This window comes from Dermacentor andersoni, chromosome 1 (genome assembly GCF_023375885.2).
Source record: "Dermacentor andersoni chromosome 1, qqDerAnde1_hic_scaffold, whole genome shotgun sequence".
Lineage (NCBI taxonomy): Eukaryota > Metazoa > Arthropoda > Arachnida > Ixodida > Ixodidae > Dermacentor > Dermacentor andersoni.
Genome location: NC_092814.1, coordinates 30,957,236 through 30,984,288, shown reverse-complemented (window position 1 = coordinate 30,984,288; position 27,053 = coordinate 30,957,236). Strand labels below are relative to the sequence as shown.

The 27,053-nt window shown below is 41.8% G+C and overlaps 1 protein-coding gene across 1 annotated transcript; it reads left to right on the top strand.

The window, feature by feature from the left end:
• The first annotated feature begins 315 nt into the window (after window positions 1-315).
• On the top strand, window positions 316-20,251 carry wus (TM2 and DnaJ domain-containing protein wurst). The gene is made up of 3 exons (XM_050194239.3): window positions 316-1,007; window positions 9,090-9,553; window positions 17,988-20,251. The coding sequence occupies exons 1-3, from the start codon at window positions 623-625 to the stop codon at window positions 18,219-18,221; spliced, it is 1,083 nt and encodes a 360-aa protein (XP_050050196.1). The 5' UTR covers window positions 316-622; the 3' UTR covers window positions 18,222-20,251.
• The last annotated feature ends 6,802 nt before the right edge of the window (window positions 20,252-27,053 follow it).

Here is a 27,053-nt window from a genome sequence, read left to right as displayed (position 1 = left end):
AGCGTGACCTTCGAGATATTTTTTTGTCATCTTAGAGGCGGGTAATTTCGCTTTTTTTCCCCTGACAAACAAAGCAAGCAACTTCGCCATGTTTCGTACTGAACAATTCAGAAATCTAAATTATAAACTGCAATTTCGCCGCGTCCTCTGGACTTAAAATGCCGATCTTAAAGGCTATGCTTGGGTTTGGACGTCGCCAAATCTCAAAGGCCATAAAGTGAATGGATTATAATATCGCCAAATGGGGGCAGCAGCTAACTATCTTATTTTACCTGTGCACCGTGGAGTATCTGCCTACTTACTTTCTCCATCACTGTGGACTCTATGATTGTGAAGCGAAGAATCTCTCCAGTCTGATTAGTCGGTATTCGACGTGTGCAAGAAGCCCGTTGACGGAGAAGGCGCGCCTATGTAAGCCGTACTATAGCCGTACAACGGAGTGCGCGCGCGATTTGCACTTTGATTTTGCAGACGTGCCGGTACCTAGATTGTGAAGAGCTGCCCCTGTGCAGGCAGACTGGCTGATGCGTAGGTTAGCTGCGTCCCAGTTAAACGTGCGCTCCTCAATTTGAAACGTGTTTGTAGTACGTTCCCGTTGATGCAAGTGCGCGCGTAGTCACCGATGGCGAAAAGCTTGTTTGTTACATATTTATTATGGCTTACAATAGGTACACTAGGTGCACATCACTTCTACCTTGGTCGCGACCGCCAAGCTTTTGTGTGGTGGATGACACTGGGTGGTTACTTCGGCCTTGGCTTGATCAGGGATATTTGGCGAATCCCATATTATGTCAAATACGCCAACAGAGATCCAGAGACTCTCGACAAGTTGAAGGAAAAAATACGCAAACATGCGAAGCCACCGTCAAGTACTGTTAGATCTATAGGGCAAATGATAGTTTCAGACGCCCTCGGTTACATGATCTTGTACGCCATACCAGTGGAATACATTCCTGCGGACTACATGGCTTTCGCTGCTCTACCAGTGCCACTGGCAGTTGCAATTGGTAAGTACCGTTCATTTTTGGCGTTTTGTTCACTAAATTAGTGTGCGTCATATATGCGCGCGAAATTAGAGACACGCATGAGTCGCTGACTGTAATTTTAATAGCCCCCCCCCTTATATCCAGTTATATTACTTGCATGTCAACATTTTACTGGATCGTGTTGTTGCAAGCAAAGTGCACGTATCTGCTGAGTTCCGTCACATAAGCATGAGCGCATGCTTTTATTTGGCCCAGTCAGTTAAGGATTGTAACATGTGCGTGTAAATTTTTCGTAAAGTCCATTGGTAAAAAGACACGCGTTATTTGATACATGCGTGTAATGACATTAACAAGTGGGTGACCTGTCAACTGTAAATGAGAAACAACTGCTTTCAATTCAGGTGCTACATGAAACTGACAGTAATAAAACAAGAGTACACACGTCATGTGATGCATATAGTGTTATGCTCGTTGGAGAGAAGTGTGATCGTACAGCGCCTCACATTCGTTCAAAGGGATGCAAACGCCGTGAGTCTTGTAAAATACTAAATTGCTTTGCCTAAATGCAGACAGCAAATTCTTATATAGGTTGCCCTAAAGTGAGGCATTCCTATTGAATAACTGAAAATTATTGAGCAGAAATTATCTGTTCCATGTATTCACTCTGGAACTGATGCCTCAGTGCAACAATTGCAGCAATCCGGCAGCAGATTTATTCGTAACAGTGCTCACTTGCATCGGTCTTTCTCGAGGCTGTAATAGGTATGGTTATCCCTTACATTCGAACAGAAACAAATATTTGACATTTTCGAATAGGGAATTCTGGAATCGAATACGAATTGAATAGCAGACTATTTGATTCATATTAGAAATTTCAAATATTTGCACACCGCTAGAAAAAAGTTAAGCAAATTGGATATTTGAAAATATTTACTGGATACTCTTAATAAAACATAGCTTAAAGGGACTAAAAAGAAAAATAAGTTGAGCTGTAATAGTAAACTACCTTTTTACAATACCAGAAAAGAAGCAAAGACAAAAGGCAGCCAATGCACCATCTCGCAGTGATGTCATGGATTTTAACAGCAGCTGCTTGGGTCTAGTGAAGTTATTTGTAAAAAAATGGATTGTATTGTATTCTGAGAGTCATACTGGACTTGGGAAGTTTCAAGCACTTTTACTGAGCCACAATGGCTAAAATATGAAAAAGGTTTTAAAATTCATGACTTCACACTGACATGCTGATGCTGCAATTTGAATGCAAAATAAAAAGAAACTTTCACCTTCATTTTTCCTTCTAATAATCAACCTTTTGCCATGGAATTAACAGAAATAAAAGTTTTTCAAGAATACTTTATCAGTTTAAAGTGATTTAGTGTTTCTTTTCAGTGTCTGTTTAGAAAGCAGGAGGCAATGTATGGGTGGTACCATACTTATTGAATGTAATAGGCAATATAAATTTCAAGCTCTGTTTGCCATAGTTTAGCCTCACATGAGAAACTAACCATTTGTTAGTCTCTCTTGTAGAAAAGCATAGATATTTGGAAGTGACCTGCGAAAAAGCTTTCAGATGTACAGAGACACCTGGCATAGAAAATCTAACAGAATATGATAATCTGTATTCAGAAATAAGGCCAATCGAAACCACATTCTATTAAAAAAAAGCTTTCTTTATGAGGTGTGTAACCGACTCCAGCTGTAATTCTTATTGCTCATTTTTTCAGACCCAAAAATAGCACATTAGTGTAGTCCTAGATGTGCATGGCAGATGAGTTTCAGTTTAGGGGAAAAGTCATAGCGACATTGTTGCAAAACATTCACTGAACATGACAGCTGAGCTTGGCTGTCTGACCAAGCAAGATTTCTGTAAATTAGTTTTATGGAAACATGTTGTGTCTGTGTAAATGCCATGGCTCACTTGAAAACATGCTTCAAAAGACATTGGCAGGTGTTTATTTCTTGTCTGAAGCTAAATAGTCGTCTAAGCTGGAATCTGCACTTCTCCCATGGAGATGAGTGTCACCTGGCAAGCTGTATATTGCCTTGAACTTTATCTGACACTTTACTATGTCATAATAAATGCACTCTGTCTACATAATTATTCTTTTCAGTGCACTTCATGCACTGGTGTGTAAAATTCCATATTCCATTGGAAAATATAAGTGTGCTTTTGCTCTAGAGCTAGAATGAAACTGTTTCTTTACACTTCCCACAAACAATCATTCACCTTCCTGGTGTTTTCCAGCAACCTAAGCATGTGACAATCACAAGGAGCAAGCTCAGCATGTTGCTTGAAGCCTCAGTCAGAAGTCGGAATGAATTGACACTAGCTAATAAGGAACTGGTTGCGTAAAAAGAGCACTAACCAGAAGAGTTGCGGAACTTGAGCAGTATTCGCAGGTAAATAATAAAATCAAGGGTGTAGCAGTCACTCAGGGAGCAGTCTGCACAGCTATTGCGAAGTGAATTGGGGAAGCTATTCAATGTCCTGTCACACCCAGCGACTTTGATACATCAAATTCATCGCGTCTCAACTAAATCAGATGAAAATCATATTGTTGCGCGGTTTTGTTGCCGGGACAAGAAAAACTTTGTCCATGAAGCGTGTAAGGCACGTCTGAGTACTTCTGATGTTGGCTTCTCTGGTATCTCTGATACTGCAAATTATATGAGTGATCACCTATCTCCTGAGAACAAAAGATTGTTTGCCAAAGCCCTTACACTGAAAAAAAAATGCACAAATGGCAATTCCTCTGGACAGACAATTGCCATATCAAGGGTCACAAGACTGGTGATAGCAAGGTATATTGCATTGTCAAAGAAAGTGACATAAGCGTCTTTATATATCCACTGAGTTCTTTCTTCATTTATGTTTGAAATACTTCCTGTACTTCCATCTTTTCGTTATGACCTTACTATCTCCTGAAGAGGCAAAGCAAATGCCAGCTGAAATTAATCGCCCCCTGACACATTTTGACACACGAAAGCTCCGAAATAATTCGGATAATATCAATAACTCTCTAAATTTGCTTGCACATTCCTTCTCAATCGTTTGCATCTCAGAAACTTGGCTGTGCACATACTACAGGAACCTTTTCAGCCTGCCATTATATGAAGCTGAGTGCTGCCACCGTCTAGTGTTACATCTTTATGTGATGCTTATCAGGCCTTCAACAAGTATTCTTTGCTTTTCCTCAATGCTGTTAACAAGTGTACAACAGTAGTTAAATGTAAAAAGAGATACAAATATCCTCAGAATTCGTGGTTATTGAAGGGATTGCTAAAAAATATGAAGAAAGATAAGCTTTACAGAAAAGTTAAAAGTTAACCATTTAATGCTGCTCTAGCTTCATGCTATAAAAAATATACCAACAATCTTTCATGTCTGCTAAAAAATGCTAAGAAAGAATATTACAAAAATGAATTATGCAGACACAAACAGTTCTAAGAGGCAATGGCAGCTGTTGAATGATTTCTTAAACCGCCCACCACATAGTTCATATATGCAGAAAGTTACATTAACATTACACATGATAGCCCTGAGAGTGTTGCTAATGCTTTTAGCAACTACTTTTTTGAAATTTTTGGTCATGGACATTGTGCTTCACATTACTAATCCCACCGACCATTTCGCGTTACAAAATGACCTATCGTGCATACAAAACTGGTGTAACACTTGGCTTATGTCATTAAGTGTATCTAAAACCGTGTTGTCTATTCATTGTCGTTATAATTACGATATGCCTAATTATAGCATCAATAACATGCAGATTGCGACAACTGATTCATTCAAATATTTTGTTGTGTATATTTTGCATGACTTATCTTGGACCTGTCATGTTAACCACATAATAAATTCTGCTAATCATACTCTAGGTTATATGCACTGTAACCTTTTCCTCTCTCCTCCCTCTATTAAACAACTTGTTTTTGAAACTTATGTGCAGCCCAAGCTGGAGTATGTCCATGTTATTTTTGACCCCCACCACAATAACCTTATTAATGCCCTTGAGTCGGTTCAGAACAGCGTGACATGATTTATATCCTGTCTATTCGTACAATATTATTCGTACCAATTCAAGCATCTCAACACTAAGAGCCCAAATAGCTTACCCTCTCTAGCCTCACGCCGTAGAATAGCATGTCTTAACCTTTTTCATAAATTTTTCCATTCTCTGCCTTTTGACAACCCGTACATAAAAAGAGCACATCGCATTGCCTGCACCAGCCACTCTAACACAGTATATCCTCCACAAGCCCATACCGTGACTTTTCAGCAATCATCTTTTCTGCGCACAACGTGAGACTGGAATGGCCTGCCCACCGAAGTTGCCACTATCATCGACCCACTTGTATTCAAGTGGCTCATTGAAAACATCCCATTATAACTTGTATTTCCCCAATTTTTTTTTGTTTTTTTTTTTTGCCATTAACCATCCACTCCCTCATGTAATGTCTCAGCAAGAGACCTTTGAGGAAATAAATAAATGAACAAATAAGTAAATGAAATCGTCTTAGCCACTCCTTTTTTCTTTTTCCCGTGACCCCTGTCTACAGTGATTAAAGGTCTTAAGAGAGACCAGCCCCGGTATAGATAACATTTCTGCATGGCACTTAAACCTTGTGGCCAATGTCACTTTCTGTAAATATAAATCTGGTGTTAAAAAATTGAATTTTTCCTAATTCTCTAAAAGTAGTGAAAGTTCTGTCAGTATTTAAAAAGGGGGATATGCTGTCAGTTTTCAATTACCATCCCATCTGTATTCTTCCCCTAAAAAAATTATATATAATTCACTTAAAAAAAATATCTGCAAAAGTTTAGTTTACTGAAATCATGCAAATTTTGTTTTCGTGCGGGAAGCTCTTCTAGCCTTACCCTGCTTTCGCTAACTGAATATATCAAATGCTCTATTGATTCAGGATGTCTGGTTGGTTTGATGTTTTTGAACTTCACCAAGGCATTTGACACCATTAATCATCTTGTCTTGTCTAACAAACTCTAAGCATGTGGTATTTCGGGTCTGGCCCTCAAGTTTTTAAAACGTCACTTGCTGAACAGAAAGGATACCATGTACACATCAGGCTCTTTCTCTGCTATTAAAACAATTAATCAAGGAGTGTCTCAAGGCTCATTACTTGGTCCATAACTTTTTTTTTACTTTACATAAATGATCTTCCTGACAGCATAAACATGGCTCACTGTGTTTTATATACCTACGATGCAACTATCTCCCTTGCTGATACATCTATTAATGCTATCACTAATAAATTAAATACTGTTCTTTGTTGTGTGTCCAAGTGGTACCACGTAAATTATTTACTTATTAATCCAAATAAATCTAAATTCCTGGGTTTTAAATCACCTCAAGGTGAGTTATATCACAACTGACACACAGTTCATTACACGAGGTCGCGGGATTGAATCCCGGCCACGGCAGCCGCATTTCGATGGGGGCGAAATGCGAAAACACCCATGTGCTTAGATTTAGGGGCACGTTAAAGAACCCCAGGTGGTCAAAATTTCCGGAGTCCTCCACTACGGCGTGCCTCATAATCAGAAAGTGGTTTTGGCACGTAAAACCCCATAATTTAATTTTAACACATTTCATTAGCGTCAGTGATAGTGCATCATTCTTTGACATTCACCTCAATGCTAACCTAAGTTCGTTAACCATATTGCTCACATTAGAAAGATGGCAGCATTCGACATTCATGCACTGCTGAAAGCATATATATCAGTTATGGCATTGTATCATGGGTGAATACATATCAGTGTTATCTTTCATCCCTTCAGCATTTACAAAATCGGGCTATTGGGATTATTTTTCACTCTTCTTGCGACTGCAGTGCCGCTGCCCTTTTTCACTGCAACCACATCTTGACTGTTAATAACTTTTTTCAGTTTAGTCTGGTTGTGTTATGGTATAGACAAATAACAATAAACTTTTTAGTGATTTCATTCATTCTGAGCTTTTAATAAATACAAACTGTACCAGGTTTGCTGCTAACAATAACTTTATGCTGCCTAAGGTTTCTACTAGTTACGGTAAATAGTCTTCATCCTTCCATGTGATCGCATTATGGAATAATTTGCCCATCTGTCTTAAATCCACCGTTTCTTTACCGTCATTCAAAAATTTGCTTAAAGATTATTTGTTAAATTCTTGATGTTCGGGCTTCTCTAGTTCTTGTACTAGATTTGTGTTTATATATAATGTATTTATTTATTGTGTTCTTCCTTATTTTTGGCATTCAGGCTTCTTTATTTCTAATTTTTTTATGCTATTTATGCTATTTCTTACTTGATGTATTGGTTCTATTGTTCGCACTTCTGCTAATCCTTGTAATATCTATATGTAACCTTCACTGAGGGTCCCATTGTAGTCTTGTACTTTGGGACCCTCATCTGTATACTTTATATGCTGTAATTAACCTCCGATGTATTAATAAATTGATTGATTGATAAATTGAGTGATTTATTAAGGTCTTCACCTTTATTTTTATTGCATGCTAAACATGCTGCATATTTTCATGATGAACATGCAGCAGCATCATTGACATTCACGATGAATGCAATTTCTAGCAGTTGCTGCCCTTAACAGTAGAATTCTGGGGGTAGAAGATCTCAGCATCTACTAAAAAACGTAACGCCAAATAATCATGAACATTTAATTGATTATTTAATTGAATAATTGGACTACACAATTTTTAATGACGCCAGCAGTGAAGAGACGAGATCTTCTGTTGGGTTGTCTAATTGTTTGCCTCAACGTCTTTGCTGCTTTAATGATGCCTCACACATCGGTACATGCTTAAGAGCTCACGTTGTTTTAATTTTTGCATTGAAATAAGTGCAATTTCCCACAGTGGGTTGCTTTTATTCAATAGCATTGCATTGGCATATGTACAACTTATTATGATAAATCCTTCCCATTGTGTGGAGTTTTTGTTCACACAAGAGCATGCAGACAATTTCAGACAGACCTTGTGGAGTAGCTTGACTAGCCGTCTGATTTCTTACTTTTTGAACCCCATCTGTGCAAATGTCGTATTCATTACTGTACAATACTATACAACACTATATCTTACTGTACAGTACTTTACAAATATTGTACAAAGCACGTGAAGGCAGCAATGTCAATTGAAGGTGCACGACTATGCCAGCTTGCTTAAGAGAAGCTGATCGGGCATGATAATTGAGTATGAGGGCTTGCGGATGCCCGCCAACCTGACAACCATTGCTTCAAGAGCTTAAAGAATCCAGAAATAAATAAATAAAGAAAAAAACATAACCAGGCACTTGCTGCCAGGAGTCAAAGCAAATGCTTCCTGCACAATAGGCACCTATCCCCCCCCTTGTGTGGGCATGACTATGGCTAATGTTCTCATGCCATCAAATATCTTTATTGCATGGTCTAATTTATAGAAATTGGAAACTAGGAGCAAGCACGTATATTTCAGATTTGTTTACTCTCGGTACTTTTAGTAATGATTGTTCTTTTCATTCATGCTTCTAGAGGTGCTTCTTTAAAGGTTAACATAAAAATTGTCAGAAAACTCCAGAGCAATTATTTTTGCTTTACTTGCATTCAAAACACCAATAATGATTAGGCTACAATTTTGTGTATCACAGTATTTGTTGTGAGTAATTCGTCTTGAAATAAAACATCAGAACATGGAAGCACCGAAAATGAGCAAATTTATGGCAGTAAGGAAAGTGGTAATGGGGATGCATCGTTGCTTTAACTGCCTGCTTTTTCGCAGTATTTCTGTTTGTAATACGACTCTAGTGGAAAAAATTGTCCTGTTTCCTAAATTCTGAGCAGTTTATTTCTTCCATGTTCTGGAAAGATATATGTTGTATGAGACAGAACAATACTTTCCAAGATTGGTACTAACTACAGGAGCCTACAGACTGTTTTTTCATGAAAAATGTTTGAATGTTGGAAACATTTGAAAAGTTAATGCTATTGTACTGTTTAGGCCTCTGCCATTTGTATCATGTAAGCTTTTTCCTGCGAATACTGTTTGTTACAAGTTACTGTGCCAGTTTTCTTTGTTTAGACTGCATTTAATTGGAATTTGTTCTCGTTTCCTTACCAGGTGTCCACTTGGTGGGCAACATAGGGGAACAAGAAGGCAACTTCAAAATGCCATTGTTGGGAGCATACATGACATACCCACTCTACTTCTTCAGCACGCACAGCGTCTTTTGGACCAGCCTGGCCTCTAGCTACTTCTTCAACAACTATGCTAAAACGTGGCGCCTTAAGCCACGGCCTGCCAAGCCATTGTGCCAGCGGCTTGTAGTGTTCATCACATGTGGCCTGCTCTACAGCTCTATGTGGGCCTCATGGCTGTACTTCAACTGTAGCATGACTGACAATGATGGCACTGAGGTCAAGTGCCGCGACTCAATCCAGCACTTCTTTAGCAGCCCTTTGTGGCAGGACTTCAAAAGCGTCATGGTGGGTATGTACCACCAGGTGCGACTTCAGGGCTGGAGTGAACTCTGGCGGCTCTTTATGGAGGCTCTTGATCCTCAAGGAGAAGCCAATGCCCTTAAGGTTAGTGTCCTTGTAAAGATTTGTGTATAGTAGCAGCAGTCATTGTCACACTGATGGCTTCTCACTTCATAGCGCTTGTGTGTCAACAGGTTTGTTGGCAACAGATTTGTCATGCTGAAAAAAAAAAAGTTATGAGCACTGTATTGCACTTGGTTAGGACCATTCATAATTTAAAATGAAGTGTACCAGGAAGCATTTTACATTGCCTGCTGTGGTAGCCATTTTTACTGGTAATTTTTCATGACATCTTGGTGATTCTTGCACTCACCAGTAGACAGGGTGTGCAGCGAGGAGGAGTGTGTTCCAAAGTGTAGAGTGTAATACAATGGTATTGTGTTTGCTATAAAAAACAGTCTGATACATTGAAGGATGACTGACAGCTGGTGGGCAGCAGTGCAGAACAACAATTTGTAAATACATGATTCTGAGGTGATAGTTCACCCATAGTTGTTGTCACTTCCGTTGCAGATTTGGCAATGAAACTTTTTTTTTTTTTGTTCTTCCATAGCAGAGACGCTTTATTCAGTGCATAGCCTGAGGAGGGGTTTGTGTTGAAATTTACAAAATTGCTCAGTTTTTAACCAAGTTAACTATTTAGACAGTCCATTTACACTTGTGCAGCAGGGTCTAAATCTTTGGGAAGCATTGCCATTATTCTATTCTGTGCTGCCATTAGATGTTTAGATATTAAGTCATCCAAACTTTGTGAACAATGCAATAGGCTATTAATATAATCAGGTTTTTGCCATATCTGTATATCCATCTTCCATCTTAAACCATTGAAGTTCTGACCAAAAATATGAAAAAATATATTTGGAAAACGTTATTTGCTTCTATATTGTGTGCTCAAATGAAAAATTTATAGCATATTCAAAATATCATAGGTGTGACACATGGGTTACTAACTTCACAACTACTATGTAAAAATAGTGATAAATGTGCCGTATGTGATTGGTTTAAGATGTTATTGCTCTCACTGCACATTCTTTGAGGACAAAGAGGGAGCTCACCTCAATTTTAAGCAGAAGCACACTTAGTTACTACTATTCAGGAGGATCAGAGGAACATGGAATTGTGTCGATTCGCCTACTTATCAAGACAGTGTATCAGTACTTTGGAATTTGTTAACTTTTTTGTAATTTCCTAGCTACAAGTCTTCAATGAAACTTGCATATTTAATTTCTGACAATCTGCTTAAGAGGAAGGTTTAGCTTGGGCCCAACTCTGGCGCGGCCTACCCCGCAGGGGCGTCTGCGCAAGCAGGCGTTTGGTGTGTTGCGACACCACGTACCCGAGCACACGAGGGTTGGACCCTCCCGCGTGTAACCGTGCGCGGCTTAGCTGTGTCTGGGGAAAAGGGGATCCTGGGGGTTGAGCCGATGCTGGGTGTTTGGACCTTTAAGGCCCCCCGGCGGAGGCAACACACCCCTTTGGCCTCTGCTTCGCATAGACGGCACCCCCGGACTGACCCACCCGGGGGAAATCGGTAGTTGCCTTTTCCTGTCTCTTTCTCCCTCCAATCTTCGTCTTTCTCTCACTTTCTATCTTTCCTGTCCTCTCTTTATTTTCGTGTTACTTCCGGCTTCGTAGGCAGCAAGGGTTAACCTTGTGCATTATATCCAGTCTTGGGTATATGTATTCGGTTATAGCGGGGTTGTACCGCTGGCGTGCGCAGAACTGAATATTTTCCGTCCTGTGTTGTCCCCGGGTTGGGCTCCATGGTGGGTGGCGGCCATCCCTGCCGAAAACACCATTCTACTAATGGCCACTTCTTTTCCCCGACTACCTGATCGCCCTCAGAAACGAGGGCGCACCGAAGATATTTTCCAATTTCTTGGAAACAAACTGCCAAACTTCCCCAGATTCCATGTAGTTCATTCAAACAAACCTGAAAAGACCATGAGAATGATTTCTCCTTTCCTAGTCTCTAAGAATCTCACTGAAACTCTTGGTGCAGGCTATAAAGCAACGAAAATAGCTAGCGGTGATCTCCTTCTGGAACTCCGCGATCCAAAACAGCTTGAAAACCTTCCTAAAGTTCAGTCATTTGGGGAAATCCCAGTAACTATAACGCCACACCGAACTATGAACACCAGTCGCGGTGTTGTTTCTGACGACGATTTGATGGAGTTAACAGAAGTAGAACTGCTTGAAGGCTGGAGTGAGCAAAGCGTGATCAATGTCAAAAGAATCATGCTAAGGCGTGACGGGAAGGAAATCAAAACCAAACATCTTTTACTGACTTTCTCCTCAAGCATTCTGCCTGAGACACTCGAGGCCGGCTATGTAAAGCTACGAGTCAGGCCGTATGTTCCGAATCCCCTCCGCTGCTTCAAATGCCAGCGTTTCGGCCACAGTTCCCAGAACTGCCGAGGCCGGCCGACATGTGCAAAATGTAGTTCCCGTGACCATGCCTCTGAAACATCCGAAAACGCTCCACACTGCGTGAACTGTGATGGCGAGCATGCCGCATACTCGCGGTCATGCCCGTCTTGGAAGAAAGAAAAAGAAATAGTCGCAACCAAAGTAAAGGAAAACATATCATACAAAGAGGCACGTAGGCGGGTTGCATACCTTCCTAAGACCACCTTTGCCGAAGTGGCGCGTCAGGGGGCAGCGTCACAACGGCCTCCGGCGGCTGTTCGACCCACAAGCAGTGAGTCGGCAGTTACGCCATCTGCCCCCGCGACGGTTGCAGCTAGCGCTGCTCTGTCAACCCAGCAGAAGGGACCATCGAGCCCGAAGGTGGGCGCAGCCGAGGCTGCCCCAACATCCCCGGCCCCTTCCAGCGCTGGCAACAGCCGGCGCAGCCAAATCCCTCAGGGAGCCCCATCGACCTCCGGGCTGGTGGGCGCAAGGGTCTTGCCTTCCGAGGCAGGACTCACTCGGAAATCTTCTCGCTCTCAAGAGCACGTGTCCGGCGCCTCGCTAGAGGCAATGGACACTACACCTGTCCTGAAGGCGCACCAAACGCCTAAGGAGCGGCGGGGCTCCCTCGAACGCTTCAAAAAGGGCAAAACTCCGATTACAGGGCCTCGAAAGAGCTCTGTAATCTAAGGCATAACTTCTATTTCCGTACACACAGCACCAAATTAACTTCGTTATGGACACGCTAATTATGCAGTGGAACGTCAGAGGTCTCCTCAGAAACCTTGATGATGTTCAAGAACTTCTTTACGAACTCACCCCAAAAGTGCTGTGTGTACAGGAAACCCATCTTAAATCTAAACACACTAACTTTCTTCGTCATTATGTTATTTTTCGTAAAGATCGTGATGATGCCATCGCATCATCTGGCGGCGTAGCCATCATACTCGATAAAAGTATAGCGTGTCAACATCTACAACTACAAACGCCCCTAGAGGCAGTGGCCGTTCGAGCCATACTTCTAAACAAACTTATTACCGTCTGCTCTCTGTATATACCCCCGCACTATCATCTCCATAAACATGAATTCCATGCATTAATAGATCAATTACCCCAACCCTATTTGGTTCTAGGAGATTTTAATGCACACAGCAACCTATGGGGTGACTCTCATTGCGATGTGCGAGGTCGACTGATTGAACAGTTTCTCTTTTCATCTGGTGCATGCCTTTTGAATAGTAAGGCACCTACATATTATAATACTGCACATAAGACCTATTCCTCTATAGACCTCAGTATTGCATCTCCCACCCTTTTACCTGATCTTAAATGGAACGTTATTAGAAATCCATACGGGAGCGACCATTTCCCGATAGTTCTGTCTACACCGAAGACGAATGAATGTCCCCCACAGTTTCCTCGGTGGAAAACTGATTCAGCCGACTGGGAACAGTTCCGAAAAATTACTGTCATATCGTGGGCTGACGTTTCTGCTCTAAGCCTGGAAGCCGCGGTTGAATACTTCACCTTTTTTCTGATTGATGCCGCGACCAAATGTATCCCAGAAACAAAGGGATCATCTAACAAGCGCCGTGTTCCATGGTGGAACGAGGAATGTCGTAACGCGCGTAAAAAGCAGAACAAAGCATGGGGGCTGCTCCGCGATTCTCCGACTGCAGAAAACCTTGTTAATTTCAAGCATGTCAAATCTCAGGGAAGGAGAACGCGCCGACAAGCTAGAAGAGAGAGTTGGCAAAATTATATATCAGGAATTAACTCTTACACGGATGAGACAAAGGTCTGGAATAGAGTGCACAGAATAAAAGGTCGACAATCTTACTCGCTACCCTTAGTAAATACACAGGGAGATAGTATGGAAGACCAGGCGAACTTTCTAGGCGCACACTTTGAACGCATATCCAGTTCGTCGCACTTCGGACACATTTCAAAGACATAAAGCACGAATAGAACGGCAGCCATTAGTACGAAAACCTGCAAAATGTGAGGTATATAATAGACCATTTGGCATAGCAGAGCTTCAAGCAGCACTAAATGGCTGCAACAAATCTGCCCCAGGCTTTGACCGCATAATATATGAAATGTTAAAGCACTTGCCATCTGAAACACAAAAAACCCTTCTTTTTCTTTACAATGGTATATGGTCTTCCGGCCAGATTCCCTCTGTTTGGAAAGAGGCCATTATAATTCCCATTTTGAAACAGGGTAAGGACCCTTCTTTGGCAAATAGTTATAGACCGATAGCGTTGACAAGCTGCCTATGCAAACTCTTTGAAAAGATGGTGAATAAACGCTTGCTCCACTATCTTGAAACCAACAAAATATTAGACCCATACCAATGCGGTTTCAGGGAAGGTAGGTCAACGACAGACCAGCTTGTCCGCATGGAAATGTACATCCGTGAAGCCTTTATCCACAAACAGCTTGTCGTATCTGTATTCCTTGATATGGAAAAGGCGTATGACACTACGTGGCGCTTTGGGATCCTTCGGGATCTTTCTGGAATGGGTATACGTGGCAACCTGCTGACCATTATTGAAAGCTACCTGTCTGACAGAACGTTTCGTGTTAGAGTTGGCAATGTACAGTCACGATCATTCATACAGGAGACAGGTGTACCGCAGGGTGGAGTGCTGAGCTGTACACTCTTTATTGTGAAAATGAATTCCTTACATACCATCATACCTCGCACACTCTTTTACTCGGTTTATGTGGACGATGTGCAGATAGCTTTTAGATCGTGCAGTCTTAGCATCTGCGAGAGACAGCTACAGCTCGGCCTAAACAAACTCTCAAAGTGGTCAGAAGAAAATGGTTTTAAATTTAATCCTCAAAAAAGCACATGTGTTCTCTTCTCAAACAAGAGAGGCATATCACCAGGACCGACTATTGACCTTAATGGAGAACGACTGTCGGTCAGCCTTGAACACAAATTTTTAGGTATTATCTTGGACACAAAACTTAATTTCATTCCACATTTGAAATATCTCAAAGCGAAGTGCCTGAAGACAATGAACCTGCTGAAGCTACTTTCTCGAACAAACTGGGGCAGTGACAGGAGGTGTTTGCTTAGCCTATATAGGAGCCTTGTACGATCACGCCTCGACTATGGAGCCGTGGTGTACCAATCCGCATCGGATAGTGCTCTCAGAATCCTCGACCCAGTCCACAATCTAGGCATACGGCTGGCAACAGGCGCATTTAGGACAAGTCCTGTGGAAAGTCTGTATGTGGAGGCGAACGAATGGTCGTTACATCTGCGCAGAACGTATTTAAGCTTCTCCTACTTTTTAAATTGTAAATCGAATAACGAACATCCGTGTTACTCAACCGTACTTGACTTGTCTTCTGCAAGACTTCACCACAACCGCCCATCTGTTCGAGCTCCTCTGTCTGTGCGCTTAGAACAACTGGCTCACGAAACTGGTATTAAACATCGAGAAACAGTCCTAATGACTCCCACTAACCTTGCACCACCTTGGGAATGGCAGTCTATCCAATGTGATATGTCTTTCGTCGCAATAACAAAACATGCGCCTGAGGTGCATATACATTCACACTTCCTCGAACTCCAGGCGAAGTACTCCTGCGCAGAGTTTTATACAGACGCTTCAAAGTCTACTCATGGTGTAGCCTATGCAGCGCTCGGACCTTCATTTTCAACGTCCGGTGCATTAAATCCACACACCAGCATTTTCACAGCGGAGGCATACGCGATCCTCTCTGCTGTGAAACATATAAAACAAACAGGTATAATAAAGGCTGTCATATTCACAGACTCATTAAGCGTTGTTAGTTGCATATCAAGTCTACGAAAACACAAAAACCCCATCCTTAATGAACTGTATAACCTTCTATGTTCAGCATACATGTCTAACCAAATGATTGTTCTTTGTTGGGTGCCTGGCCATAGAGGCCTAGAGGGCAACGTAGCTGCTGACGAAAGGGCTACATCCGTACCTTTTTGTGATGCAAACATTAATATACCTGTACCCTACACAGACCTTAAGCCATTTTTACAGCATAAACTACGGAAATATTGGCAACGGCAATGGGACACTCAGGTATCCAACAAACTGCACCTAATCAAACCGAAAATAGGAAACTGGATCTCTGAGAAAACAACGAGACAACAGGAAGTACTGCTCTGTAGGTTAAGAATTGGACACACCTATAGCACTCACTCGTATATTCTAACTGGAACTAACCCTCCGACATGCACTAGGTGTGGAAGTAGCCTTACAGTCCTTCACGTTCTCATTCAGTGCCCATTATTAGAAATGGAGAGAAAAAAGTTCTTCCCTTCCTTGTACAGTCATAATATACCTCTGCACCCAGTCTTCTTTTTAGGCAATGACCCTCTATTTAATTTTAAATCAGTGCTCAAGTTCTTAGAAGAAACTAATACTATAGAAATCATTTGGCCAGGCTATTTGTAGCACAGCCTCTGCTTAGAGGCTGTAGCTGCAATGAAATCACTTACAGAGCACATGCCTTGCAGCCCTTGCACTGAAGGGCTCTGCAGAGGCACTGGTGCTGCCATAAATTAACATGTTTTAGTATCTTATTGTTCTCAACGTTCTTTTACAACCATAGGACTCACTTTTCATTGACATTATTTTAATAGATACATATTTTACACCATTTAAAGCGAATATTTTAGGCCAATATACAGCCACTACCGCCATATTCATCGATACTCATTGCTATTCATCACCAAATGTCATGGCGCTCTTTGGCCATTTCTGGCCCTTGCGCCAAGAAACGATATCCATCATCAACTCTGGCGCGGCCTATTCAAATACATGTAAAACACAGAAACGCTTTTCTGAGATAACGCCTGGACTGATTTTAATGAAATTTGTTGCAATTGAGAGTGAAAGTTAAATATAGTGACTGTTGGAAGCAGAATTTCGATTTAGTGCTTGAATTTTGTTATAAGAATTTTTAAAAATTCAGAAATTTGAAAAAAAAATAAACATAGAAGCATGAAGCTTACAATTTAATAGCTCTGCATCAAGAACAGATATAACAGTTCTGTAAACAGCATCCATTAGATCATTCAAAGCAAACAAATTCTATATGTCAATTTATACCTTACATAAATCTGTTACGTTGTGCACAAGAGTTCTGGAATAGTTGTGTTTCCATATTACTAAGTTTTTTGAGATTCATGTGTAACATATCAATTTTGTCTGCTTTAGATGTACTATCAGATGTATTTCACAGAATTGTGATATCAAGATTCATGTGTAACATATCAATTTTTTCCACTTTAGATGTACTATCAGATGCAATTCACAGAATCATGGTATCATATTTCATTGCAGAGTTACAGAGTTTTAAACTTAATAGTTTCGTCGTCTGAAAATTTGCGATCTTTGCCAATTTTTAATAATAGATTGACTTTCCTAAATAAAAAAATTCGAAACGAAGTCACTAGATTTTGAGTTTTTCTTTTAAATGCAACAAACCTCATCAAATTTGGTGCATTGGTTGCCGAGAAAAATGAATTCTCCTTTTACATGTATTTAGATAAGAGCACCCAAGCTAAAGCTTCCTCTTAAAGGAACTGGTTTATTTAGAAATAATCATATTCAATAAGTGAAACCTGCCACAGGAGCCCAGTGACTAAGGCACTGCGCTGCTGAGCTTTGAGGGCGTGGGTTCAATCTTGGCTGCGGCGGTGGCATTCCAATGGGGGTAGAATGCAAGAACGCCCGTGTACTGTGCATTGGTTTGCACATTAAAGAACCCATGGTGGTTAAAATTAATCTGGAGCCCCCCAATACAGTGTGCCTCATAATCACATCGTGGCTTTGGAACGTAAAATCCCAGAATTCAAATTTTTTTAGTAAGTGGAGTTCACTGGTGACTTGAGTTGCTAGCTGCTTGGCAGGCCAGTTCTGGCCACTTCTAATGCAATGTTAGATAAATGCTTCTCAAGTCCTTGATGTTAGGGCAAGCAGCTCATAAGACAGTATGTAACCAAATACGTGGTCATGGAAAATGTTATGTCTGATAAATATTGTGTGGTGGCAATTTCCAGGTTCTTGGTGTTCGACCCAGTGCCTCCCAAGAAGTCATCACAGCAGCTTATCGCAAGCTGGCTCGCCAGTGGCATCCTGATCGTTTTAAAGAACATGGTCAGAAACTGGAAGCTCAAGAGAAATTTATTGAGATTCAGAAGGCATATGAGGTCCTCTCCAACTTGAAATCGCGACGACTAAAAAAGAATGCTCAAGAACCTGAAAACCCAAGTGATGTTCGGACCGAGTTCTGATGTGCTCAACAGTTCCAATTTGCTGGGTGCACTTTTTCCAAGCAGACTTTAAATCTGAACTGAACTTCTTTGCGGGCATTGTTCATTGTTTTTGTGAGTTGGGTGGGATATGTGCAAGCAGTGGTGCCTTTTTTTTCTATTGGTTTATTTAGGCAGCACAACAGCAGGCAACATAAGGTTAGGGTAGCACATTGCTTCCTATTACATTGCACATACAGCCATGCATCAGTGTTCTGCTACCAAAGTGCAAAAATTATACTCATTTGTTCAGTGTAATTGTGCTTTAAAATATATTGGTTCTGTGAGACATTACATTCCAAAGATTTTTATTTCTGTTATTTAAATGTGTGCCTTTTGTTGACTGCACACCTAGGCATGTCTTTCATAGTTGCGTTTATGGCTGCAGAAAGATTTGAAATGTTTCTACAAGAACTTGCAGCATGGTGTGGTAAACAGTGCAGAATCATTGTATTACTTTTTAGGAAGCAAACACTGCATAGAGGTTTCTGCATGATGTCTTACTCAGGGGAGCACCACTTTCAATGTCAGTTTGTATTGCACTGAAATCTTGGCTTAGTTAATGTTCCTAATTTTAGTATTCTTTGCGAAAGAAGTTAGTAGCCACAAGAAAATTTAACTGATTTGTGCATAAAATAAGTTGGCCAGTGTGGCTATTTAATTATTTGTACATATATAATGAACTTTTGACAGAAAGTGAACACGTTTGAAGTAAAATACTTGCACTAATGAATATATTAAATTCTCGTGATGGCTAAAGACTAAAGGGTGTGAAAGGAATGTAACTTGTGTGTTATAAACAGTTATGCAGTGACAGAATATGCTTTTTGAATATTTGTGCAATAATTAATTTGGTTTCTTCCTACATTTTTGTGAGGAGGTTTGCATACAAAAAAGCTTTGTGCAGTTACATAAAGTATACTTATGTGAGCATGTGTATGGATTTTTATATTTTTAATATCCTTTGGCATAAGTTCTTGCTGCATTGCTGAGCTCATTTTATAGCATGTTCTAGTGCCTCCAAATCAAGTGTGCAGTGCCTTTATATCAGTATTGTTGGATGGGTGTAAATCACACTGAAGGCACTAACATTCTTCTGTGCCTTATTGGAACAATTAGCTTGCCTATTGTGGAATGTCTTTACCAATTCCATTGTGTGATCAAGCTTGCTGAATGACTGCTATCCCATGTGAGAAATTTATGGCCATGCCTTGCTGCCATATCTGTGATTATTCTAGAGTGATGGCTCCTACTGTTTGTGGTACGGCAGCCGTATTATTTTATGCATAGCTTTGATGGCAAGCACTGCACTTAGTTTGTCTATGTATGCACCTATAGCCACTTACAAAGAATGAGAGGTGGTGATACTGGGAAAAAGAAGCTACTTTATGGATTGTCCTGTGACAAATGAGTTGCCTTCTATAAATCTGTTTGTAATGTATATGTGATCTATATGTGGTAATGCCTTGAATAAGTTGCTGCCAGCACCATGTGGAAGGCTCCATGACAAGTAGAGTGGGACGAGTTGAGGTGTGCTGTCAAGAGCCTAGCTCTGCCTAAACTCTGCAGCCACCAGTCACCAAGAATCCAGTATGGTCACGGCTAGAGGTAAATGTAGATGTGATGGCATGGTCTGCACCAGTTCCATCTGTGCGAGTGTCTGTAGATGCTTACAAAGTACGCTCAATCGTTCTAGACCGGAAATAAAGTAGTCAGGGAAAATTTGCATCGATAGGGAAAGTCTGGCTGCTGACAGTGAATACAGGTGAAAGAGCCAAAGAAAGCTATTCGCTTAAAGGGGCCATGGCAGCAAATTTTCGTGCTTAAATTATGCATTGCATGTTAAACCATACGCATCCCACAGCAACAAAGTTTGAATGCATTCAATGCAGTGAAAAATTTGTAGTATTTGAATTTTTTAATGTCGCAGTTGAACTGTAAAGCAGCGTGGCAACAGGAAGTGGTTACGAAATAAATAGGCGCCTCTGGAAACGGCTTCCTGGGCTAACAGATACTGGGTTCGAAGGCCTTTTGTGTACTGCAAACACTGGAAGCGATTGCAGGAGCTGGAAAACATTATGGCTGCCATGCGTCAATTCGTTTTTGCGCGTGCATCTTTGCGCATCTCTGTAGTTTGCTATTGCTTTTTATTGTGCAATTGAAGCAATTAAGGACACAGTTCAGTGGTGATGCCATTGCTGCGCCTTTGAGTGCTAGAGCATGCAGAGAAAGACAGGCGATGTGGTCTCGAACTGCTTCAAAGCAGGCGACACAGTGGTGGCCTCTCAGTTACTGTTGTCACACAGCCTTGCCAAACTGGCAGTTGGTGTTGGTAGGAGGAGTTGAGAGGCAGTGATTTCAGATTGAAATTTAGTTTAAAATGTGCGATGAGAGCCCAGTTTTTTACCATGTATAACCATACTGGGCCATCTACTCTCAGTTACAAATATAAACAGAACTGTTGGACGACCCTGTCCAGCCCTTTTAAAAAAAAAGTGCAGTAGCTGCACGAATTTGCAGTAGTGACTGCGATAGCTGCAGCAAACTGTGGGACTGTTATGTAACTTTTATATTGTAAACATGTGATGGCCTTGTGTTGAAGTCGTCATGCAGCGCTTGCTCTGGGTTTTCAAGTTCAGCGTGGACCAGGCACCAGCTCACGCGGATAAAGTTTGGCAGGCCCTGCAGCATCGGCAGGTACACATAGCTGTGGGATAGAAACGAAATGCGGAATCTTGTTGATCCGTGGGCATAGCCGCATGAGATCGCGGGTAATTTAGGCCACTCGACTGCGGATAGCAGCCATGGAAGACGAAAATAAACTGAGAGGGAGCATTATGTCACACAGCCCGCCCTCGCAAGTCAACTTTTTGTGAAGCCATCCCCTTCACCTTTTCTCTATCAAAAAGTCGGCTCAGCACATGACCCTGCAAGCGCAGGGTTATGTGTACGATTCTTTACAGTACGTTGCAGAAGGGCCCGCTGCTTCTCTCTCAGCTTGCGCCTCTTCTTTACGTTTATTATGTGGTTTCGTGCTGTCATTTATTTATTTATTTTATTTACAGCATACTGCAGGCCGTGTGGCCCAAGCAGGGGGGGCATGGTAACAAATAAAAGTACATGTATAAAAGGCAGAATTGCAAGAATATGAAATTCAAGAAATGAAACAATATAACACGAAGCAGCAATGTTAGTTAGGAAATACTAAGAATATGAGTTTGAATTGATTCAGGTGAGTTCAGATGATGGAAAGGGATGAGGTTCCATTCTTCTATGGTTCGAGGAAAGAATGAAAATTTAAAGAGGTTTGTCCTGGCAACGTAAGGGGAGAGAGCGAGGGGGTGGGAATGACGGGTTTTCCTGGATGCGGAAAGTGTTAAGTATGGACTAGGATCTAAAGAAAATTTACAGTTTATCAAGGAGTAAAGAGCATGTGCAAATAATGCAAGAAGAGCATGTGCAAATAAAAATACCAGCAAACAGCACTTGGGAGAGCTGATCGGACAGTTGATCTTGTATGCAAACACTCCCCAACATGTTGCTGCCTCAACCGTGTCTGCCTAGAGTGACCAGGCCTTCCAGCTTTAAAACCCCTGCTGCCTCTTGGGTGCCCTGGATGGAGATCCTGCGTCGCCCTCTTCATTATCTCAGGTGCTCTCCTGAGGCCTCCATTTACTGGTACTTTCATTTTCGAATGCTAAATTATTTTGTAGAACCAAATATTAATCACTCCGTAAACATAAATTAATTCCTGCAGAAAGGAGGCTCACATGGAGAAATAGGTGGGCCCTTCTAGAATGTCCAGTGTGCTTGGTTCCTTCCCGGTAGGCTTTAATCGATGCGCGCTTGTTCGCATGCTTTGCCAGCTGCTCGGTGCCCATTTTCTCCCTATTCGCGTGTGCAACTTTGGTTGGTTATTTCAACGTATACATTTATAATCTTCGTCCCAGCATGTGAGTGGGGCAGCTGCTTAAGTGTTGCTGTCACACGTCTTTTTGGAAGAGCATGCACTGAGTATGGCTAGCATGACTGGCACTAAAGCTTGCTTAAACACTTTATACCGTACATGATCACGTATTGGACCAACTTTATTTTGCTTCAATTTTCTTGTGTAATGCTCTCTTCTATTGTAGTGAACCAGAATTCTGGTTCACTATACTCCTAATTTTTCCCTTCTCCGAGGTTGCAACTCGAACGCGCTGCACAAAAGAGGAACATCAACTTGTATAGACTACACATCACTCTAAATCCACAGACGCACAATGCCAGAGACATTGTCCAGGAATTGCCGTTTAAACCTGGAATAAATGTTGAATGGTGACACGTGGTTCCTTCTGTTGTGTGCAGGGAGGTCATTGGGCCCAGAGTGCCTGCACTGCACTTCTCTCTTGTTGCCAGAGTGAGGTGTGCATTAATTCAGACACCCTATAAACTATAGACTGTCTGAATTATAGTTGGACTTCTCCATTAAGAAAAACTCTTCTGGCCCAACCTTGGCGGCCAGGTTTATCGTGGTCAACCAGACTATTTAAGCCAGACATGGCAGTGGTAGCTACATTGGACTGAGCCTTTTAATTGGGCCGATGAATAGCAGCATATCACATAGTCCAAGTACCAGGCCTGGTGCCACAGACTAGATGTGTACTCAAATATGGTCTAGTACACTGTTGTGCTGACACTGGGCCAAATATTAATACTGTTGCCAGCCCGGCCAGCCCAACCTTTAATGGCCCAACAAATTTTTGCCTCTGCTTTGAGCAAAAGTTTGCTCGCCATTGTCCTTTTAGGTGTTTGGTTCATTAAGGGCATGCATGCCACCACATACTTTCATTCAGACTTGCAGATACGGCAACATGGTGTGCATAACGTTGGCCTCGGTCATTCATCTGCCCCGGCAGCTCTGATGTGCAAGGTCTTGGATTAGATTTGTGGCCACATTCCAATGGGGGAGGAATGCAAAAGCACCATAAGGTACTTGTAAGTTTAGGTGCATGTTAAAGAACCGCACTCGGGGTTAAAATTGGGAGCCCTCCATTACGGCATATTGCTTTGGGATGTTAATTAAATCGCATGAATCAATCAACCATGTGTCATGGATTGTTAACATGAACTTTGTGCTCAGAACAACCACCACTGAGGTTGTTTGAATAACGGATACATGTATTACACCTTAAAAATGTACATTTTATCCCTATTTCTTAAAGCACGCTACTTTAACTGCAGCTGTTCTAGTGGCGCAGTATAACGATGTTGACATTGCAACTCTGGTTTCATGTAATTTTAACATTTTATAGAAAAAAGACTTCTTTCGTGTGAATGCAGAAAGTTTTGCCTTTTGCTGCGACCCTGGTGAAATGACATTATTTCTACTAAACTTTCTGGCCAACCTGCTAGGACATAGGAAAATGGTTTGGGCTCTTAGACCTAGGTTGCTGACACTGGTCTATCCAGAGGGGAGGCCCTGAAGTTCCGGGCTCATTCCAAGACATTTGCATGACTTGCCATCCATTCTCTAGCTTATGCAGTTGGCGTGTCTCATGAAAGGTTAGCGAGTCTGCTGTAATTATAATGTCTTTTCATGTTGATTCTTGTTTGCTGATGACAGGGGGAGGTGAGCAGGAAGAACTCGCATACAAAGTAATTTACTACATGTTTAAAGGAATTTAGGAGCATGCTAGGAACGCTCATGAAATAAATGTCTTCACAAAGATTGGCCTTCGCCAAATCCCTAGGTCACGGAACTCGGTGATGTGATCTAAGCATACACAATATAAGGTCAGTCAGATGGTTCGACATTGTCATAAGGCTCCGCCTACACCGATTCACTACTGGTGTCTAAAGTATGGGGAGAAGATTTATCGCCATTCACGCCTTTGAGGGAGAAAAGTTGGCATTTCAAAACAAAAGGCAAAACGTCCCTGTGGACAGTGGAGAAACAAGGCTCATTGTTGCCAGCAACGCGAGGATGAAAGACAATGAAGCCCCAACAGATTTGCTGAAAAGTAGAGGCGCACCTCTCTAATCAGTATAGAAACTTCTAGGCATGGCAGGCGGTACAGAAATGGGGGGCAGGTCTCTCTCCATTCTTCCCCGGAACAGTCGCAATGCCCAACTCACTCTCACACCTGAGGTTACTTGCAGGTTCCTAAACACACTTGGATAATAGCCCTTTCAATGCACACATTTTTGGTGGAGCTTCCAAGAAGCTATTTTAGAGGTCGCAAGATACTCCTTGGTGTTGCATTCCCAATGCATTCCCTTTTGATAGAGAGAGGTTTCATGTGTCACCACACCAGCATATTGAAGCTACAACTTCAATGCACTTGGTCAATGCAGTTGGTCAATGCAGTTGGTCAATGCAGTTGGTCAATGCAGTCTCTTGTAATCGTGACAACGTCAGCACAGGCCCTCCGACATGTCACAGAAGCACAATTCTGGTAGCAAGTATTGCTTTGGTAGCTGCAGCCTTACTGACTGTTGACATGCAACAGGAAAATTGATGTGAAGTCACTTTGCCACTAGAATTTTGGCAACAATGGCTCACCACATCATGTTGCCTATCATCGTTTCTTGCATCTTGTCCAAATTAAAAAATAAAATTTGTCACTTATAGGCTAAAATCATGCTTGTTAACATCAATGTGAGGCATGACCTTTACATCCGCATTGTAATCTCGTTGCACATTTTCAACATAGACTTTCATACATTTACTAGAAGGTACTGCTAAAAATGAAGCGGGTCACTGACCAAGGTCAAAATAAACATAATGATGTGTCGAGATCTGTACAAGTTCCTAAGCACAAGGTTCTTAAAGGAACACTAAAGCAAAACAATAAATCAGTTTAGACTAATGAAGCATTGTTTGAGAACCCTGCAGGCAGTCATTTAAAAAAAAAATAGTTTGTTTATTAGATGAGAAAATGAAGGTCCAAGTATCAGTATTTGAATTTCGCGGCGAAACACCAGCGCCGGTACGTCAGCGTGACGTCAGGGATTCCAAAGTATGTTTCGCATTTGGGCCGCGTTGGCTGAATAAAGGTTCCCGAAACTTGCCATGTTTAATATTTGGTTCCTTTAAAACACAATGTAGTCAATCTGTACCGCTATATATAATTAGTAGGCCCTAGAAGATGGCATCGAAATCCAAGACATCATAGTCACCAGGTGCGGGAACTTAAGTAGGCGTTGCCACCAATATTTCGTTCTTGCGCTTTTTCTGGCTTACCAAACGTCTTATCGTTGTAAGAGTGGTGTTGTAGAACGGTAATTTACTGATGCAGAAGAAATCATTTTTCACTTTAGTGTCCCGTTAAATATGGATTCGAGCCTTCAAGACGCACCTGCTTTTCAACCTAACCTGCAAGTCTACAGCTCATCCCCAAATCATTGCGGCTAAACCACCCTGTGAAATCGGCGTTCAGCCATGAAGTGATTTCGAGAGTGGAACGGCAGCTTCTTCAAGTATGCATAGAAGTCTGAAAGTGCACCATGAAGAACCTCGAGACTCAGTTTTTTTTCGCTACAAGACAGTTGGAATTTATCATGATGGAGGGCGTCCCTGAAACACAACTTGTTGCGAACCAGGAAATTCAACAAAGAATGGAAAAGCAGGAGGCATCACAAGAGAGGAGGCTGAACGCCTTGCTGGAAAAAGGCCTGAAACGCACGGCACCTAACTTCGAGCTTAGGAACATGTCTTAATACAAGCTAACCGCTGTGGAAAACAAAGTTCCAAGTCATGGTCTTAAATTCAAACAGGGAAAGCGACCGGACATCCGGAAGGTTGCATGTGCTGTCGAAGGCGCAATTTGCTTGCTTGAAAAAGATGTGCAAGATGAAGTCCACATGAGAGCAAGAGGAATACTCAAGCATTTGCAAATCTGGCAAGTTGCAAGTTCTCTCAGAAGACGAGTGAAAAGCGGTCAAGTCCTTACACCAAAACAAGAAATCGCCATTTTACCTGCCGACAAAGGTAACATCACAGTTGTGCTCCAGTGTTCGGTGTACCAGTCGAAAATGGAGATGATACTTGGGGAGAGGATGACGTATGCCAAGATGGACAGGGATCCGACCCCGAAAGTTTAAACAGGCTTGCAAAAGCTGCTATCTGATATTTTCCTAGGACTTCCGTGGTCATGGAAGAACCAACTGCTTTGTACCAATGGTTCTGCTCCAGCCATCTACGGCTTGCCGAAAATCCACAAAAGTGGGATGCCTCTCAGGCACATAGTTGATTTCACAAGGTCGCTCCTGTTCCACCTTTCAAGGTATCTTCACAACAGCTTGGCTCACCTCGCAGGCAAGATGGAAAATCGCCTCCGGAACACAAGTGACTTCAACAAGGTGAAGGGCATCACTGTGGATGAAGATGAAGTACTCGTATCATTCAACATGTGCTCACTTTTCACAAGTGTTCCAGTTCATCTTGCCGTCGAAACTTCTAGACGCTTGCTTCACAAAGACCTGACACTACAGGATCGCATGCAGTTGGACATCACTGAGATGTGCACCTTATTACAGTTTTGCTTGTCCTACACGTACTTCTCATACAATGGCGCATTCTACAGGCAAGCTTTTGGTACTGCAATGAGAGCATCCATTTCAGTCACGACTGCAAATCTGATTATGGAAGCACTTGAATCCAAGGCCTTGGAGTCATTTCAACCTAGACCCAAGGTCTTCTTGAGATACTTTGACGATTGCTTCTGCGTCATAGACAAGAATGTTCAATGTGTCCTCAAATGCCTAAATAGTGTCGAGCCTTCCATTAAATTTACTGTGGAAGAAGAGAAACACGGTTGCGCCCCTTCCTTG